Source organism: Struthio camelus, chromosome 17, assembly GCF_040807025.1.
Source record: "Struthio camelus isolate bStrCam1 chromosome 17, bStrCam1.hap1, whole genome shotgun sequence".
Lineage (NCBI taxonomy): Eukaryota > Metazoa > Chordata > Aves > Struthioniformes > Struthionidae > Struthio > Struthio camelus.
The window spans coordinates 17,186,377-17,205,400 of record NC_090958.1 but is presented as its reverse complement, the minus strand read 5'-3'; the positions used below and the strand labels follow the sequence as shown (position 1 = coordinate 17,205,400).

The 19,024-nt window shown below is 37.9% G+C and overlaps 1 protein-coding gene across 3 annotated transcripts in view; it reads left to right on the top strand.

Annotated features, from left to right (window-relative positions):
* The window catches only part of ATP2A2 (ATPase sarcoplasmic/endoplasmic reticulum Ca2+ transporting 2), a 49,413-nt gene that overhangs the window by 18,626 nt on the left and 11,763 nt on the right, over positions 1 to 19,024 (top strand). For all 3 annotated transcript variants that reach the window (XR_011135120.1, XM_068911250.1, XM_068911249.1), the window contains exons 6-13: positions 6,324 to 6,404; positions 8,277 to 8,362; positions 10,153 to 10,617; positions 13,720 to 13,808; positions 16,699 to 16,801; positions 17,331 to 17,462; positions 17,552 to 17,674; positions 17,836 to 18,054. Coding sequence is in view for 2 of the 3 variants with exons in the window: in XM_068911250.1 (XP_068767351.1) it covers positions 6,324 to 6,404; positions 8,277 to 8,362; positions 10,153 to 10,617; positions 13,720 to 13,808; positions 16,699 to 16,801; positions 17,331 to 17,462; positions 17,552 to 17,674; positions 17,836 to 18,054 (1,298 nt within the window). In the remaining variant the exon portion in view is untranslated. The remainder of the gene's footprint in view (positions 1 to 6,323; positions 6,405 to 8,276; positions 8,363 to 10,152; positions 10,618 to 13,719; positions 13,809 to 16,698; positions 16,802 to 17,330; positions 17,463 to 17,551; positions 17,675 to 17,835; positions 18,055 to 19,024) is intronic.

The following is a 19,024-nucleotide window of genomic DNA, read 5'->3' as shown; positions in this document are numbered from 1 at the left end:
TAGTAATGGATAGATCCAGTGACTGGCAGTCAAAGCTGGAAATGTTCAGACTAGGAATAGGTGCAGGGTATCTAGCCTTTGCCACAATTTAATAAATGCTCTAGTACCCCCTTCAGAGAGGAAGATACTTCTAAGTATCTTTTTCCACAACAGAAGAACCCTAAAATAGAAATAATTCAAGTCTTATGGGCTGTCAAATACATTAATTCCTTGCATTTAGAATGTAAGGAATTTCTCATTAACTTAAGTTGTTCTGTCGTCTTGGCAGTAAATGAAAACACTGTTTTACTAGTGCAGTTAAAACTGAAGAGACCATTGCTTTTATCTTCATGTTGCTGGGAAGTGATGCTTCTTACTGTCTTTGGATATGAGTCCAGGCTTAAAATATGTTTCATTGTCTAACTCTTTTCAGGTTAACAATTTTGATGTTTTTGGCCTTGTGTGAAGGTGGACATAATCTTCCTGTTCTGCAGAGCTTCTGATTTTTGGTAGCATTTTAACGCTTCCTGAATATGAATATATTTCTGCAATAAATATATTTCCAAATATAAGCAGTTCTTTTTTTATTCTTGTTCAGATATAAATTTCAGTTGCTGTCTCACAATGGAAACAATGTTCAGTTCTGGCTGATCAAAGTGCTTGGAGATATGTGGGATGCCATATGTGTTACTTGAGCCTACTCATTTGTGTTTAAAAAAGTATAACTGTCGCGATAGTTTTTAATGTAGCTTTCTTCAGTTGCTTGAGTTTCAGTTGCCTCAATTTCAAAGACGATTTATTGGTAAATGTCCCCCCACTGATGTGTCCTCCAAATAGGAGGATGAGAAACTGATTTCTGAGGGTAAAGGGGACTTTAGTTCTTCAAGAGGCTGAAGATCTCCTTAGGAAAAGTGGCTTAAATAACTGTATCCATAATAATGTGTAATGTTAGAAAACCTGAAGAATAGTTGATTACTCTTAATGCTCTGGCAAAAGAATTAATATGCCTTTTTTTTTCTTTTGATGGTAACAAACATCAGAATGTTTAGCATCTGTGCATTTTGCACCACAGATGATGTTTTAATAGCATGTAGTATGTTATCTAGGCTGAATTTGAGAAGATGCTCTAACTCCAGGTGATGGAAATTCAAACGAGATGGGAGAAAGACTGTAGTGTCTTAGGAATTAAAATACATGGAATGTGTTAACAATGAACCTTAATCTCTTCAAGTATTTTAATTACATAAAATTGTCCCCCTCCTTTTTTCTTAAATGTTTCTGTAATCTTCATATGAAGTTATATGGGATTTGTTCTTTAGGGAAAGTTTTTATTCACTTCCGAGAACTTTTCTTTCCAGAATTGTTCATCTGCGCATTGAAATAGTATCCCAGTTCTTCAGAACTTGCCTGAAAATTCTTACAAAATGAGGCAACAGTGGCAGAATAATTTAGAGCTGTAGTGATGAACTTTATTTCAAAAGTCCACTTCTGCCTCCCTTCCCCCAGCCTTTCCCATTCCACAGATGGCAATTATAGGCCCATACTAACTAGTTAATGTTAAACATAAATAGGAAAGTGCTAGATACGTGCTGTACTTGAGCAGCCCTTCTGACTTGTACGTGAAAAACTACTATCATTAAGCGTGATCGTTTAGGTGTATGTTCTTTGTAAACGGGTCGTTTTCTTTATGAAGAAGTGGATTTCGGTTCAACTTTAAGTTAAAGGGAAAATGAAGCTTTTGATTTTTATGATGTACCTCAGTCTACAAACCTCCTCTGAGCAAGTCTTCAGTTGTGGGAGGGATCAGAGTAAGTTAACAGAGCTGATAACAACGTTCAAAGTACGCGTTTGAAGTAGTGGTTTTGTTTTCATTGAAGACTCTTGTACATCAGCTTTTGGGGGGCAAAGCTAATACTGCTTCCTGAGCCTGCTCTCATCCACAATTTTCATTAGAAGATCTGTTAGCATCCTTTCAGATTTGGAAAAGTATGATCCTCTTGCAGTCTAAAGTTCTCTGACTCCTAGCTGTAGCTGAAAACATCGGGGACTGAAATTCAAACAGCTTTAGTAGTTTATTTTCCCTCCAGCTTCATTGTTGGTAGAACAAGTGCCCAATCACTTCTTAGCTTCCTGGACTGGTTAAATCATGGGCTGATCTAGCCTGCAACGCACTAATAGCACATTTCTGCTCTAGAGGTTTTTCAGTTAGTTTCTTGGCTTGTGAATGGGAATTCTGAATTCAGTATTACTGCTATCTTGGAAAATGCTGAAGTCAGAGGTTACGTTACCTACGCTATCTGTCATACGGTATCTAAGTAATGAATTGATGATTCTAGTCTAGGGCTTAGTCGCAGTAAATCATTACATCGGGACTGACGTTTCTTAATATGCTCTATATTGGAAGTCAGTTTGGAGACTTAAATCCTCTTCTCATTCAGGGTAACTTTTCAGGTCGCGTAGGGCAGTCCATGTTGTGGATTGTCCTACAGAGGCTTTTGTTTGTGAGGAAGGTCTTTTTAGGGAAGGACTGGAGCTGTACATATGTTTAGAAATGCTAAAACTGGGAATTTTGAACTGTTAGAAGCAAGTTAATTCTAGGGTGTCTGAGGTATTAAGATGCTGTATTTCCACAGAAACCCACTGAAGGATCCCTTCCACTGAAGGGAGCTAGGTACTTAAATTCATTTTGAGGATTTAGGCTGCAGTGTCGGCAGCCATTTTGCAGTGGTTTAAAACAAATGTATTTGTGGCCTAATCAGCCCTTAAGCAAATTGACAAAATACACTGCTGGCTTGCATATGGTGTTAGACAACAGTCGATTTTTAGGCGTTTCTGATGCATGGCTGATTAAAGTAGTCCTAGCCCACACAAATCTGAAGATTTGAACTCTCTTACTGAAAAAGACCAATCTTTAAGGTACTGCAGTAATTTCTGCAAATATTTGAGGCACCTGTTTCACTTTAGGTATGCTCCGTTGATTAAATAAGATTGTCCTAGGCTTAAAATTGAACATACATGTACATGAGTGTACACAGAGTAGCGATTGAACTGCAGTACTGCCACTTCAGTGGGAGGAGTAAGGTAAGATATGGGGAGCCTTGAACTTGAGAAGAAAGACTAGGAAGTTAGGTGTAATCAATGGGAATCTTGGCAAGATAACGTTGCTACTTATTTATAGGTAGCTGAAGAACCCATTATTTTCAGGTATTAAATTGTCCATATTTTCACAGAAGGCATATGGCTTGTTTAAAAGGAAATAGTGTTGGACATTAACCTAATTCATACTAAAACTAAATGTGACTCCAATTTTTATCAAGGAGCGAAAGCTGTAAATTGTCAGCTTCAGAAAAGACTCAGGCACAGTTAAATGAAATGGATTTTTTGGACTCCATTTTAGGGGCCAGGCTACTTCTAAACAGACATATGTAACTACACTTTAAGAAAATGCATCTGGACAGCTTATAAACCGGCTTCCTTGACTATTCTGAGCTGTTATAGAAATCAAGTGACTCTTTAGGATTGAAAACTTAAGTAAAAATAGTTGATGAAAAATGTTTCTGCAGTTGACTTGCCTCTTTAAACATAAAGCTGAGGGGTTATATCCATTTCAATTGTAGCATGGCTTTAGTAGGCAACACAAATGCATATTCCCCTATTAGTTTCTTGTTGTCTTGCTCCCTTCCAAGTTAGTAGCCATGGATAATATTTTTATTGGTTCTGTGGGCTGAAGTATGATTGAATAAACAAAAATAACCGAACATGAGATTGGTTTCTTTCCCATGTTAAAGTATGTGGAAATGAATACTTTACCCGTGGATGAGATCTGTCCTAGACTACTTGCTAAACACTTTGAGCCACATCTCCTAATTTTCAGTTCAGCTCATGAAAGTATATTCAAGACTGTAAATGACTTCGTGTTGTAGCTGTTATTTTATAAAGAGTTGCTCAAAATAGTTTTGTAATTGAACCCTGATGCAAAGCTTTCCTGTCCATTGGAAATGCCTTGAATATCTTTTTACAGCCTTCTAAAATGGAGATGGTGAGGGGAATATACATGTCTTAAATTGTCGAGCTAAGCTTACAGGCTACAGTACTGTGATAAATTTAACATCTTGGTTCTGTTGCTTTGGACAATTGGTAGTGATTAGAAGTAACTTTCATGGAAATACTGTCATTCAGATACCAATAGTCTACTAGAGCAGGGGTCGCTCCTGACACTTTAAATTTTTAATGTTGCATTTTGAGTTTAAACAACTTAAAGCTGTTCAAAAGCAGTAGATTAAAAGATGGCTCTTGCAAGCTTTCCCCTATATTTGATCCAGTTACTTGAGTGCTTTGAGGTATTTGCTCACAGCTTCTCTTTTGTGTGTTGTAAAGTGATAAAGTTTTTAACGTAGTCTTGTCAAAGGTAATAGTGTATTTGAGATGGCTGTAGTCTTCCAGCTGCTAAAAGTACAGCAAAAATTGACACAGATCGACAGGCCTTACACCACAGTATGCTGAAGTATTAGCCTGTTGTTCAGTGATAGCTGAAAACCAGCTGCTATTATATGTCTACATATAGACCTCCTCACGACGTCAGGAGAGAACATTGAATAGTTTTCCCATTTTTGGCCTAGGTCACTGTTTGTCTAATGCTATTTTCCCTTGCTGCTCAAGGGCATTGTGGCTTAAATTAGTTTTCACATGCTATAATGATACAAACAGGGAATTTGTGGCTGTTTATTGGACCCCTTCATATACATAATGTTTACAAGAAGACCCTTGAAGCCGAACTACTCGATCTTTTGCTGTTTTTGATGGTGGCTGGGGCTTTTTTGGCCTTATGAAAAGTCACGGAGAGCAACTTCACTGGAAGTTCAGAGTAGCGCTTAATGCTTCTCATCACCTTTCTGTTCCATAATTTTTGTCCGAGAGGTTGTATGTTCTAAGGTTGTAGCACCGCTCCGAACGTTCTCCTGGCATTGTTTGGTAATGTGCATTGTTGCTGATCGTTGCATAAGTGATTCCTGCAGGAATTGGAGCTTGTTTTCATTTTACTGTGGGGACAAATTAGAGTCCACCTACTGACAAGATCAGATCTTATTAGCTAGTGATCAAAGTATTCTCCCTCCTTTGTTTTGTATGCGTTATTTCGTAATAAAAATGAAGTTGATGCTTAATGCTTGCACTGCTAAATCCACTTTAGGAATAGGATTATACGTGTTTGTTAAAAATACTGACAGGTAGAATGTAGACACCCCCCTACCCCGCCCCCCCGCACGAGTCAGAACTGTGACACATACATTTAACAAGTTAATTTGCTGTACATAACCACTTATTTGCCATTGGTCTCAAAATTGTGGACCTTTTGGTTTTTCTATTGCTTGTCTTATAAACCAGGAAAAGCCAGAGGAAGGAGAATAGAAAAGTGGAGAATTAATTCAGTGACAATAAAGATGCTGGAGAAAAACTGGCTACGCAGCTCTGGCAACCAGCCCCTACTCTCTGCCATCTTTAGGAGCGTCCTGTTAACGTCTTGTTCTGTCTGCTACCTTGATGTCGGGAAGCAACTTGAACGCTTGCTCGAGGGGGATTTCTTTCCTCAGTGTTCTTTGTGTTCTACAAAGTAGAAGTAAATGTCATAAGACAAGATAAACACAGCATAGAGTTCTGCCAAAATTTTAACTGGGTTTTGGACTGTGAGTAGCATTACTGTAATTTAAAAAAAAAAAAAAAAAGCTACCATACAATTAGGATTTAACTTCCAACTCTAAAAATAATATAGCAGTATTCAGGGTATAACATTAAACAGCAGACTTGTGGAAGCGCATTATTCTCACAATTGATGCCAAAGAGGAAGAAAATACAACTTCTTGTAGTCTAAAAATGAATGAATGCAGATGACTCTCTGATCTTTGGATGGCAGAAGACTGGCTGTCACATCTGACCCAAAGAAAACAACCAGGAGATTTGCCAGGGCAGTCCTTCTGAAAAGGAAACTTGGTTCATCTTAGCTGCAGGGTTTTTTTGATATGTATTCTGGAATTGATATCTTTCTCTTGAGAATGTTCTCCCTTTGCTATCAAATGGTAGTCATGTGATATAAGAACAAGAGATAGTGAATCACAACTGTTTTGAAGCTGGGTTGGGGTAGAGATCTTGACGACAAGTTTAAATCGCCTAAGAAATCTTGGATGTTCATACAATTAAAGTATGTCAATCCACAAAAGCTGAAAGCAGCTATTAGTCAATTGAACAGTTATTAGAAAATCATTTTCCTGACTGAAAGAGGTAATATTATGTCTAGTCCTCAGTCTTTCAAATAATTGCATTCTAACGTTCTCTTACTTGTTTTCTTGCAGTTGGAGATAAGGTTCCTGCTGATATAAGAATTACTTCCATCAAATCTACAACTCTAAGGGTAGACCAGTCAATTCTCACAGGTATAGCTTTTGTGATTTTTGGATAATTATGCACATATTTGAAAATGCCTTTTCACTGTTTGTTTGGAATAGTCCCTTAGAGACAAGCCTGTGGCTATTCGATGTGTTGCATTCAAGTACAGTACGTTTCCAGTCTAATAACTTAAATCCTGAAGTGGCTAAATGTATTTCTTGGTCTTTGGCTTTGTATGTTCAGTTTCATGGGTTGAACATTCTCACTGAGGCTTGCAGTGCTTTTTTGATGTTAGATGATACTAGAGACACTAGTAAAGTTGTGGGGAACTAAAAATTAGGAATTTCTATTCCAGTTTATGAAGTCTTCTAGATTTGAACGTCTTCGTTGCTGCTCAAATATGAAGGAAGTATGGGAATTTATTAAATGAATTTTGCCTTCTGTGATGCTTATTATTCTCTCTTGTGAGACAGAAATGGATAACACTTGAAATACAGGCAGCTTTTGAGTTGCTGTTATTAAAGACTGAGTACACTAAAACTTTATTTGCTGAAATTCTGTGCACGCACGTTCATGCGTCTTCTGATACTCGCTCTGGAATATAGGAGCTATATTTAGAGCACTTTTCAGATTTGTTGAAAGCAAAACAACCTAATGCTACTTCTGAGTATAGGAAAGAAACTAAGAGGCAACCAAGCATGCTACAACAATTTTTCTCTTGGCTGGAACTCGAAGATCTGTTTGCCTGTTTTGGTAGCATAAGTTAACGTCAACTAGCCCTGAATTTTAAAACCATAAACTATTCATCAAAAAACTTAGTCTTGATCACTGTCTGTCTTGAAGCAGGCTCCAAAGTTTCTCAGTACAGATCTTGAATAGCATAGGACTGATGTATTGCTGACCTCTGAGCGAGTGTCTCAATTTTACTTATATTTAGCATGTGAAAATGTAGGCAGTCCCTGTTTTGTCAAGCAATCAGAACTGAAATAACGAGAAGAAAACATCTACCAGAAGTCTCTAACAAAGGGAATAATGGTTCAATGTCTATATTTAAATAACTGAACAGATTCTCCCAGCCCCTCCCCCCTCCCAAATTCGTTTTTTGTTTCCAGCCTATTTTAAGTTAATGCTTGGGTCTCCAAACAGTTAAAGGACAGAAGTGTGAGATGTTATTTATCAAGGCTTTTGATAGGAAGCTTTGACTCTCTTGAAGTATGCTCTTTGCTTCAGTCACTGAGTTACCACCCTTATGAAATTTGATGTAGTCATTAAAATCTATCCTTATAGAAAAGAAAACTTTCTATTCCTGTATGACATGTTCACAGAAATGGATCTATATTTAAGATTTTTATGGAACAGTTTTCTGAAGACTTCCAACTAAAGATGGTAACTGACAGTTGACTGCATGAGATAATAAAAATTAGTAGAAAAATGTAAGGCCTGCCAGAGAATGTGTAACAGTGGTAGGATCTACTTACCTGAATGAGAACACAACTCATCTAACGTACAGGGAACAGAAATACTTGTTACTGCATGAGAAGTACACAAACTAACATTCTAGAGTAAAAAGATCCTGGTGAAATACTCTTGAGTGTTGACTCTTCATGTGGTAGATCTTGCTGTATTAAAATGTGGAGTATCAGCTGTTTGACCACTTTCGTGTCCCTTGAAAGTAAAGGTGTATTCTTCATTAATTCTAACCATACAAAATGGTTATTTTAATTAAATGCTATCCTATTTTCACTAAAAGATAGCTGTTCAATGTTTTTGATCGACTGAAATGTTGTGTTTCACCTAGGTGATTAAGTAAAGTCACAGGAGGAAATATGAAGGGAAGTTTTTAGGACGGAAGAGGGTATAATCTTGTTCAGTAGGGAAATGAAAAGTTGTGTATAATCTCTGTATAATCTTCATTTTAGGTGAATCTGTATCTGTTATTAAACATACTGACCCTGTGCCCGATCCTCGTGCTGTAAACCAAGACAAGAAGAATATGCTTTTTTCTGTAAGTTGTATGTTTTGGAACTTTTAAAACAATGTAAAATAATGCAGGAGCTGGTAAATGAAAATATGCAGAGTTTTAGATCTGCACCTAAAAGCTGTATTGACTTCCTTGCTGTATTCTGTATGCATATGACCACGTGCATCGAATTCAGAGATTTAGAAATTAGAAGGAACTTCTATTATAAGGTGTCTTCAGAGAGGATGCTTATTGAAACCAATTTATATAGGGAAACTTTATTTGTGTCCTTCACAGGAAAGTGTTAAGAGTGCCTGCACTTAAAAAAACAAAACAAACAAACAACCCCCCCCCCCCCCCCAAAAAATACATAGCTATTTGTTTTTTTCTAAATTAATCTTTCTTAAGATTGATAAGAATACCCAACTTTGCTGTTTCTCAGTTTTAGCTACATAATACCACAGTTATGAAATGGCTTATTCAGATTAGTTTCATGGAACAATTCGAAGGATATTACTTGTCTTCAGATATTGAAATAATTCTCTTATTGTTGGTAGATTTCTTGTAGAGAATCTAATTGTTCTTGCTCATGTTAAGCATGTTCATACAAGGAGTCCCACGGAACACAACTGTTACTCCTAGTAAATACCCTTATTAGGATTGTGTTTTGCCAGATTAAAAAAAAAAAAGTCCTTAAATTATTCCAGTGGAAATGCATTCTGCTTACTCAGCTGCTGGGTTTAGTTATGCTGCTGCGTATAGTAGGACAATACTGATTCAATTTGAGCCCATTCTGTAAACAGAAAATCTATGCTAGAATATTGAGTGTCTTGCAAACACTGGGGGAAAAGCATTTTCCCTGGTTTTTTTCCACCTTTTTTGCTTGTCCTAGCTGAATCTCAATCTCTTATTTTGTTACTTGCATGAGGATTCTTAGCTGCTTGTTGTTTTATGTTGTAGACTTATTGTAGCAGGCTAGGCTTTAAAAGTTTGACTTGACTTCTGTAAACCAAATAACGTTAAAATGGTGCAAGACAGCAACAACTCCAGTCTTTGTATCTTTAAGCCTTTGATAGGAAAGACATGTGCCTTATAGTGTGTCAAGCTTCCTGTCAACTCCTCCTGTTTTCTACCCACTGTCTCAATAAAGGTTAGTTTTCTAAAAAGACAAGTGTTTTGCGACAAGGTATTTGCAACAGGAAGTAGTCCCCAGATACAAGAATGGTGATAATGCATGTATGTTCAAACAAAAAATCCTTTGGGAATTATGAACTGGAGAGTATTCTTAAATACTGCTTATAATCTAAAGGATGGTAAAGTTTGTGGAGAGGGCGCAGAGCAGTTTATTAGACAAATTGATTTAGTGAGGAGCAGGGTAATAGATGAGGTTTTGCAGGAATCCAAGCCTGGCTCTTGCTGTGGGGTATTTCATTATGGATTTCCTTGCCGTGCTAGTTTTGATGTGTCTGCTCCGTCTGATTGATCGTGTTAAAGTATTGTATTTAGTTGTTATAGCGAGAGAGTAAACCAAAAAAAAGTGGAGTTTAATGATGCTTCTTTAAGGACTGGTGCTCCTTTCCTCTCTTTTCCCAAGTTCTGAAAGAATGACTGTCAAAACAGAATCCAAAACAAATTATCAAAGCTGATAAGAATGGAATATGTGAACCACATGATCACTGCCTCACAAATTAGCCAGAATAAGAGAGAAAATCTAGCACTTTCTGCTGAGATCAAGTTCTGATTAATCTTGGAATCTGGAGTAGGCCTGTTGCAAGGCAGTATGTTTACAGATTCACTAAAAAATTTTTTTCTCCCCTCTCCTTGGTTGACTTTAGGGTACTAACATTGCTGCTGGTAAAGCTATGGGAGTGGTTATTGCAACAGGAGTAAACACCGAAATTGGCAAAATTCGTGATGAGATGGTGGCTACTGAACAAGAGAGAACTCCACTCCAACAGAAACTGGACGAGTTTGGAGAGCAGCTGTCTAAAGTCATCTCACTTATCTGCATTGCTGTTTGGATAATAAACATCGGTCACTTCAATGATCCAGTTCATGGTGGCTCCTGGATTCGAGGTGCTATCTATTACTTTAAAATTGCTGTTGCTCTTGCTGTTGCTGCTATTCCTGAGGGTTTGCCTGCTGTCATTACCACCTGCTTGGCTCTTGGAACCCGCAGAATGGCCAAGAAGAACGCTATCGTTAGAAGTCTTCCCTCAGTGGAAACCTTGGGGTGCACCTCGGTTATTTGTTCTGACAAGACTGGTACTCTGACCACGAATCAGATGTCAGTTTGCAGGGTATGTTGAACGGACTTCCTCTGCTTTTCTTTCTCTCCTCAGCCGCTCTGAATAGTCACATTGCTCGAATTCTTTTGATCATGAGTTTTCTGGTTCTCATATCATCAAAATCTTGCTTTATTTTCCTAAGATAAGCTTCCACTTCTAATTCAGTGTTCCAGCGTGTAGTGTTTAAGGCTTTTATCTCTTCCCTTAATTTAATCATGGCCAAAAATAGCCGTACCCGCACTTGATGGAAGAAAAATTGTTTGCAAGCAGCTTTCCGTTTGCTATCTTAAGCCATTTAGTCTAATGCTAATTATTTAGTATGATTTGTCCACCGCTTCAGAAAGATAAGATAGGTTGTGTTATAGAAGGGGGTATGTGAGTATAGAACACTTTGACCTCTTTCCATAGAAAGATAATGCCATAAAGCAGAATATTCTGTAGCGTGTGACTGCTGTCTGTCTTCTGATTTAGTTCAATCTGGAGCAATCTTCCCATTCCCTCTCAAGCTCTGTCTTGTGGCTTGTGGGGACATGAGGAACCAGCATTAAATGGAAGTCTGAAATGACAGGAAATTCAGTACTCTTCCACACCGCTTTGTCTCGTTTCTTTTTAACCTCACTCCTGTAACTTATTGGTACTTGCCTCCGCTACATTGAAGTTGTATGCTCTCTGAGGTGTTTCAGTGGTGGAGAATCTTAGCAGTGAGAAAAGGGTGGAAGCTTTACTAGAAGCAGCTTGGATGTCTGAGGTTATTTTCACTGCTGAACAACTCCACCTTTGTTTGGCTATCTTATTGCTCTGACGTAGATCACTGTAGTGTTTTCAACATGTAATCTTTGACTGATATGGTAAATTGGAGATGCAGTTGACACCACCACCTGCATTGCCTGGGTTGCCTTCAATGCATGGCTTATTTTTAGGTTAGCATAACAGTCCTGTAGCTCTTGTCTCTTCTTGCCTCTCCTCCCTTACCCCGATATTCTTTCTAGTGCTGATTTAACGTGGGACGTGTATAGCTGGTCACTTGACATGGTGCATGTTCTGTTGCCAGTTTTATGTGCTTCTCATTTGCTTAAAATTCCCTGTAGGAGTTTTATGGAGAAAACGTAAAGTTCTTAGTTGAATAATTGTAGATGATCAGCAGCATAGCAACTCTCTGACATCAAATGTTTGTTGAGAGCCATTACGTTGGGTTAGAATTACAAACATGTAAATGTTGAGCACTACAGACCACTGTTTTTTGGCAAAAGTTTAAGTCCTAAACTCTTTATTCTCACGTGATTGGCTCTTTCTTTTTAATTGGTGGTTGACTTGTTCTGCTTGCTTAAGCCTTGTAGTATTTATACCTAAGAGACACAAAGCAGCTGCTCATCAATATTCTAGAGGAGGTTACTTGCAGTAGAGTTGCATAACTGCCCTAGTCTTTGCAGGGTTTTTTTGGTCACACAGATGCCAAAAGCAGGCAGCTTCCTTGTTAACTCTCATTTGGAAACCTTTGGAGCTGTTTATTTAAAAGCTCAGAATGCTCTAAAATACTTGGGTCCTCCAAATATAAGGAGTAGATTTGGTGCAGTACAGTTTACTTACATCCTTGATATCTGTGGCAGCTACGTAATAACCTCAATTGCAAGAGTTTGCAAGAAGTAGCAAAATCCTAACTTATTATTGGTTTCAGGCTAAGCAGAAAGATTACCTAGCTTTCGAGGTAGTCTTTTCTGCAACAGTAATTCTGTCTGGAGTTTTAACTTTATCATAATGTTAAGTAGTAACTCCTAAGTGTTCAAAGGAACCCTATACTAAAATGTTTCAGTTGAAAGGGACCCTTCTTCAGGGGAAGACATGCTGTCTCTTTATTATCTTCCTGTTGGTGTCTGCCTCTGGCCAGAATGCAGTGACGCTGCCTTGTGGGTTTTTAATTTATCTGCTGGTTTAGTTTTTTGATTTTTAAAACCACTTTGGAGACTATAAGGTCTCCAGATATTACTGCAGATCAGTTGCTAATCACCTGATTAGGCTATGTTTTGTGAAGATGCGTGCCTAAAACATAAGGCAGCACAATGAAGAGAAAGTGAGACATTGCTAAAACATGATATGGCAAAATGATTTATACTAACAAGCTAGTAATAAGATCTAATAAGGTATACTGTCAATCAATGAGTCATTGTTTCTTCTCTACTACTGCTCCAGCAAGGTGGATGGTTCAATAGAGTAGCCGTTTGTCATGATGAAATATCACAACTTCAGGCACTGTGTGTGTTGTGTTGTGTGTTTTTTTTTTTTTTTTTTTTAAATCTCTGTCTTCCCAGATTTGGTTCTGTCTGCAGCTCTCCTACAGTGGAAACAGGAAACAAAGGAAAGATTAAGAGATGCAGATGCCTTATGGGGTACAAATGCATCCTTCAAATTAGCATATTCTTCACTTGAAAATAACACTCCAGTCTGTGCTACAGGGGCCCTTGAGCTGTCTGAATGTTTCTAATCTAGCAGTGTACTGATGGCAAAATGACGTATGAGCAGAAAACAAAGACAGGAAATGCTTTCACTTAGTGGCTGGTATTAAGGGAAACTCACCATAGTCCAGCTCTTGCCTACAACCTCCTCTCCTACATCTAGAAGCTGCTTCTACTATTTGTAGATGCTTTGTATTTTTGCTTTTGCAAAAACTGTCTCTTCCCAAGCTGCCCTATGCTGCTTTTCATTGGAACTGCTGTTTCAAACATACATGAAAATTAGTTTACAAGTCTGAAGCCTAGGAAAAACTTTTGCTAGGGTCAATATTGTCAGCTGAACATATGAGTAGGCCTCACAGCTAAAGTTAATGCTGTACGCAGTGTGTGTATTTTTTCAACTCTTTGATCTACTTGTGCCACAACTGTTAGATGCACCTCATTTGAAAATTGAAGTGCTGTTTTCTGTACTTCATGCTTAAATACCAGGAGCTATTCAAACATGTATGGGATTGAATTTCGGTCAGTGTCATATCTTGTTTTGTCTAAGTTGCTTATTGAACTTGAGGACTTGCTCCTCGTACCTGCTTGCTTAAAATTAAGCCCATTTGAACAACATTTAATGCAAGAGATTTAAAGGCAGTAATACTGTTAATTTTAATTTCAGATGTTTGTCCTGGACCGAGTAGAAGGAGATAGCTGTTCTTTGAACGAATTTACTGTAACAGGGTCAACGTATGCTCCCATGGGAGAAGTGTAAGTGTTTTGTTGAAGTTAAATATTTATCTGTTTATCCATTGACTATTGCTACAGATTTGGAAAGTGATGCGTATAGTATTTGATAACACTTGCTAATAAACGGATGTTTCTCAACCAGTGAGAGGACAGACTGAAGGATTAGGGGGAATGGTAATGACCAGTAAAAGGAGATTAAATTCTAGGAAAGTAAACTCTCATGTGAAAACCTTATTTTCTACATTATTCAGTACTGCAATGCCTAATAATCTAAAAATAAGTTGGGGAAGGCTGAGAGGATTTATTTTACTGCAGATTTTTTTAGACTAAGGTTAGTTATTTTAATGTGCTGCAGGTGGTCCTTAAATCTACTTTAAATTCCTCTTTCCCTACTCTCGATAAGGTTATGGGGCCTCAGTGCTTCAGTACTAAAGACAGATCTGTTAGTTTCGTCTCAGCCTTTGGTGTTTTGGGTTCCTGTTAATGCACGCACTTTGGAAAGGAAAGATACGTTCATGTTTTCCTTTCTCAGTTGCCAGTCTCTACCAATGGGATAGGTGGTTCATCTTGACAACTTAGGAATTTTATCTCCTAGAAGCAGAGCCTCTACAGAGTTCTCCTATGCGTGAAGCCAAAATAGATTCCATTATTGTAAACATCTTGAAACCACCTGGAGTTTCACATGTGTCCCTCTGACTTCATGCAGTCTTCAGCAATCTTAGAAGTGATTATCTTCGTTTAATTTCCATAGCAGTTAAGACCACAGTGTTCCTAGCAGATGGAAATCTTAATTCCCCAAGTCTTTTTTTGTTTTGTTTTTTTTCTGTTGTTGTTGTTTCAAAGCTAATTGCTGTCAAAAGCTTAGGCTTTCATTTCAAGAGACAGAATTTTACTTAAGCAAGATGACATTCTAGATCTTGTCAAGCATCCAGCTATCATGCTCTAGCTGGTCTCGTAAGAGCTCTAGATAAACAAAATAATAAAATATAGCATAGTGACAGATGTCAAGTATAATAAGACAGTCATCAGTGTATGTTAATGTTCTATTTTACTTGCTGAAACTGGGAAATGTGAAAAAGCATGTTAATAGCGCTGCATTTACGTACATAAAGAACCTTCTGTGGAAGGGAAATTACCATAGAAAAGCTGTTTTGGAGCGTCAGGAAAATGAACAGCTGAACGCTCTAGCCTTTAAAGCTAACTGATGTATTTCAGTGTTTATGGATGGAATTTTTTCTGTGACTGACTTCACCTTGGATTGCATACTGTCACTGAAAATAAAGTTTGTAACTGGCCTTAAGAAGTCATCTCATCTGTTGCACTGCCCCAAAGCAGGACTTGGTGTACATGTACCCCATTCCTGACGGATGCTTGTCTTCCTGTACTTCAAGTACTTTTCTCAACAGCTGCTTAGACAGCCTACTGTAATTCCTAAGTATATTTTTGCAATAAACCAATAATTTTTCACTTTCAAAGTATGTGATATGTAACTTTGCCTTCAAAGATGCATTTGGAGTATATATTACCAAAATTCCATATTGAAACACTAAAATTTCTTAGCTACTGATTTCTTGGTTAAGAAATTGTAGGCTTATATCTGACAGAACTTCTTCAAACTGTTCAACAATGTGCGTGCTTGCAAACTGATGGCACAAAACAATGATTATTGAGGGGAAACTGCAGCAAAAGCTAGCAGATTGTATTTGAACGTCAAGTGAATTAACCTCTTGCTAATCTAAAAGCCGGAAGTTTAACGAGGGTGGGGAAATAACCCTTCACCCAGAACTGACCCAGCAACTCGGATTCCGTGTGCTTTTGCCGTTCTTCAGAAATTGTGTATGATAAAGGAACAGCAGGTAGGCAGGAAAAAACTGGCATATCAAGCTATGAATATTCAAATATGCTAGTTGTCTTCAAGTTCAGGACAGGAGAAAACAGGAAGCATAAGCTGTGGTAGATGAGACTGACAAATGGAGAGCTACTGAGAACTTGAAAGAGATAAGAGCATAAAATTACTAAATTTTGCTTATGGTTGTAGAATTATATGCAAAATGATGCTTAAAAGAACAAGTACATTTTTTAATAATTTTTACTCACACACTATGTTATACAACCTTGGAATTGTTTGTAATACTAAAAGACTGAGCAAAGGCTTATGTAATCAGACACGTCATAGGCTATGTTATTAATTCTTATGCAGCATTAATGCTTTTGGAGCATTAATTCCTCCTGCCCCCCCCCCCCCCCCCCCAGGGCTTTAATTAAAGTTGTTATATTACTCTCTTCTGGTAGTCACACACCTCATGATGAATAATACAATTTGTATTGTGAAATGACTTAGCTTTTCATTGGTTTAGAAGGTTCATATATAGTACAGATTAATTTTTAAGAAATTGAAAATGCCAAGTCATCTGCTTTTTGCTTGTCCAATCCATGCATAGCAGTAAATCTGCAGAAAAAGCAGTAAAACGAAGGTAAACTCCTAATTTATCTAGCCATATCCCTCTCCTTGGAACTCCTCAAGTCCTGCGTACTCTTTAATACTGCTTTCATATTCTTTCGCTAAGCTCTTTATTTCTGTTTTCTGTTCCAATATAATTGTTATTGGAGGAAATATGGTTTTGTAATTAAGTATTGCTTTCATGGATAATCTTGTCATTCTGTTTATGCCTGTTTGCCCTGAACTTCAAGTCTCCCCTTTATAAAATCAACTCTTCTCAGTAATTTCTAATAGGAGTATGTTCTTTTTCCAAGGTAGACAAATTCTCTGGTGATCTCTGTAGTGTCGTGGCCATAACTAATAACCATTGTGCTAAGTGGAAATACAGTAAAGGGATTAAAGAGGGGAAAGAGGTGAGATGCTGATACTAGGTGGCTGACTTAAATCTCCTCCTTTTCTTCCATTGGAAAGGCATAAAGATGACAAACTTATTAAATGTAGCCGGTATGATGGCCTTGTGGAACTTGCAACGATCTGTGCGCTCTGCAATGACTCCTCTTTGGATTACAATGAAGTAAGTATATGTGTATCAGAACAGAAGAGAGTGTGAAAATTGTGAAAACGAGGATAAATGTTCTCATCTGTCTATGTAACAACTTTCAGTAGTAAATCTTCTATTCAAGGGAGAGTTATTTGGGTCCTCTGAAGTATTAATTCTAAGAAGAAATTGTTTGTTTAACACTGAGAAAACTTAGCTCAAACAGCAAGAGTAATATGAAACTTGGAGATGTCTTGCTGTGTAGACTGCGCGGCTACTTCATTGCCTTGCCTCCTTAATTGCTACAACTCATCATCACTTAATTCATGAGAAAACATTGACATCCTTCTCTGCTGGCCTTAAGAGGAAAGGCTTGAAGCTTCATATAAACTGTATACTCCAAAGTTGCTTTTTAAAAATAGCTTTGAGCATTTCATAAGCTGTAGTAAGACCTGTTAAGCACTTCTTTTCATTGTGAAACTTAACTTTATCTCTGATAGGTCCATGGTGAGATTTAAAGTAAACTCCTATGGTTTTTTATATGTTTGCTTTGTGTTAACTAAAGGCTAAGGGAGTATATGAAAAAGTTGGTGAAGCCACAGAGACGGCACTTACCTGCCTGGTTGAAAAGATGAATGTATTTGACACGGACTTGAAAGGACTTTCTAGAATTGAACGTGCAAATGCTTGCAACTCGGTCAGTACTCTTCTATTTGGAATTTATTGGGGAGGCAGTTATAGTGTATATTATCTAAATATACTGTTATGCTATTGTTCCTTCATAAGGTGATAAAACAACTTATGAAGAAAGAGTTCACTCTAGAATTCTCAAGAGACAGGAAATCAATGTCTGTCTACTGCACACCGAACAAACCAAGCCGCACATCCATGAGCAAGATGTTTGTTAAGGTAAGCTCCACACGTGAGACGTGCAGTTATGAAATGGCTGCAAAGGCAGCACAACACTAAAAGTTACGGCAAAGCTAACTGCAGCTTGAAGGTGGAGTTCTGTAATTTGAGCGCGTGTTAGGACAGAAAGTGATTTATAAAACTGATCTCTGTCTCTGCAGGGTGCTCCTGAAGGTGTAATTGACAGATGTACACATGTCCGTGTTGGAAATGCTAAAATACCGTTAACATCAGGAATTAAGCAGAAAATAATGTCTGTTATTAGAGAGTGGGGAACTGGCAGAGACACACTACGCTGCTTGGCTCTGGCAACCCATGACAATCCACCCAGAAAAGAAGAAATGAATCTTGAGGACTCCTCAAATTTCATCAATTATGAGGTTAGCTTAGTAAAACCTCCTTTTATCGCTTCCCTCTCTCGCAAACTGGGGAATGGTGACTGACTTGAGGAAGTTAGATTGAGAATTTTGTCTTAACAGATGTGTTTGATGTTGGACACAAAAGTTAACCCACATCTGTGGGGGGAAAACATTAATTTAAATAGCTATATATGCTATTGTGAAGAAACTAAAGGGATAAAATTTGGGTGTATTCTGTCTACTATACAATACCTGTAACCCCTACTCTATTTCCCCAGTTTATTTTGGATTTCAAAAGAAAAAAAGACTTCCTGTTTGTTCTTAATGGCTGGCATACAGCTGCTTCTTGGCTAAAAGTATAAATATCAGCAAAACAGTCACTCGCCAATCATACTATTATATTTAGATACATAAATAATGTCCTTATATATAGGATATAGGATCATATCACCTTAAACTGTTTCTAAAGACTGACTCTGAAAAATCTTACAAAAAAGTTGCATTGCAGTTTCAGCTGTAGTGGTTTCTAATTTGACATTGCTCAACTGCTAGACTTGTTTTGGGATTTTATGAAGAAACCATAACTGTCTGTTTGTGCTCTGAAGGGCAGGCTCGCTTCCCCTCCTCCACACTGTCAGCTGCAAAAACTCTGTCCATGATTATCTTCTCAGCTACTTTGTAATTTTCCAATGAGATCTGTATCTAGGATTTAGAGTGGTGAAATGACAATAGTTGCATGGTAGTTTTGGCTTTGTACGCTGCGCTCCTGGCACTGATTGCAGGAGCGGGGCGGGGAGGACACACTTGACTGTTTGCAGGTTGCATTGCAAGGCTGACAACTAGATTGCCTCTTAACTGTTGAAGTTAGCATATTTGAAGGAAGAGACGTTTGGGAATGTACAATCCCATTTCAGAGTGTGGTCACACTCTGGGAATTGACTATCTGTCCTCCTGTATGCCTCTCCTGTAGGAAGTGCCGTGTAGCATTCTC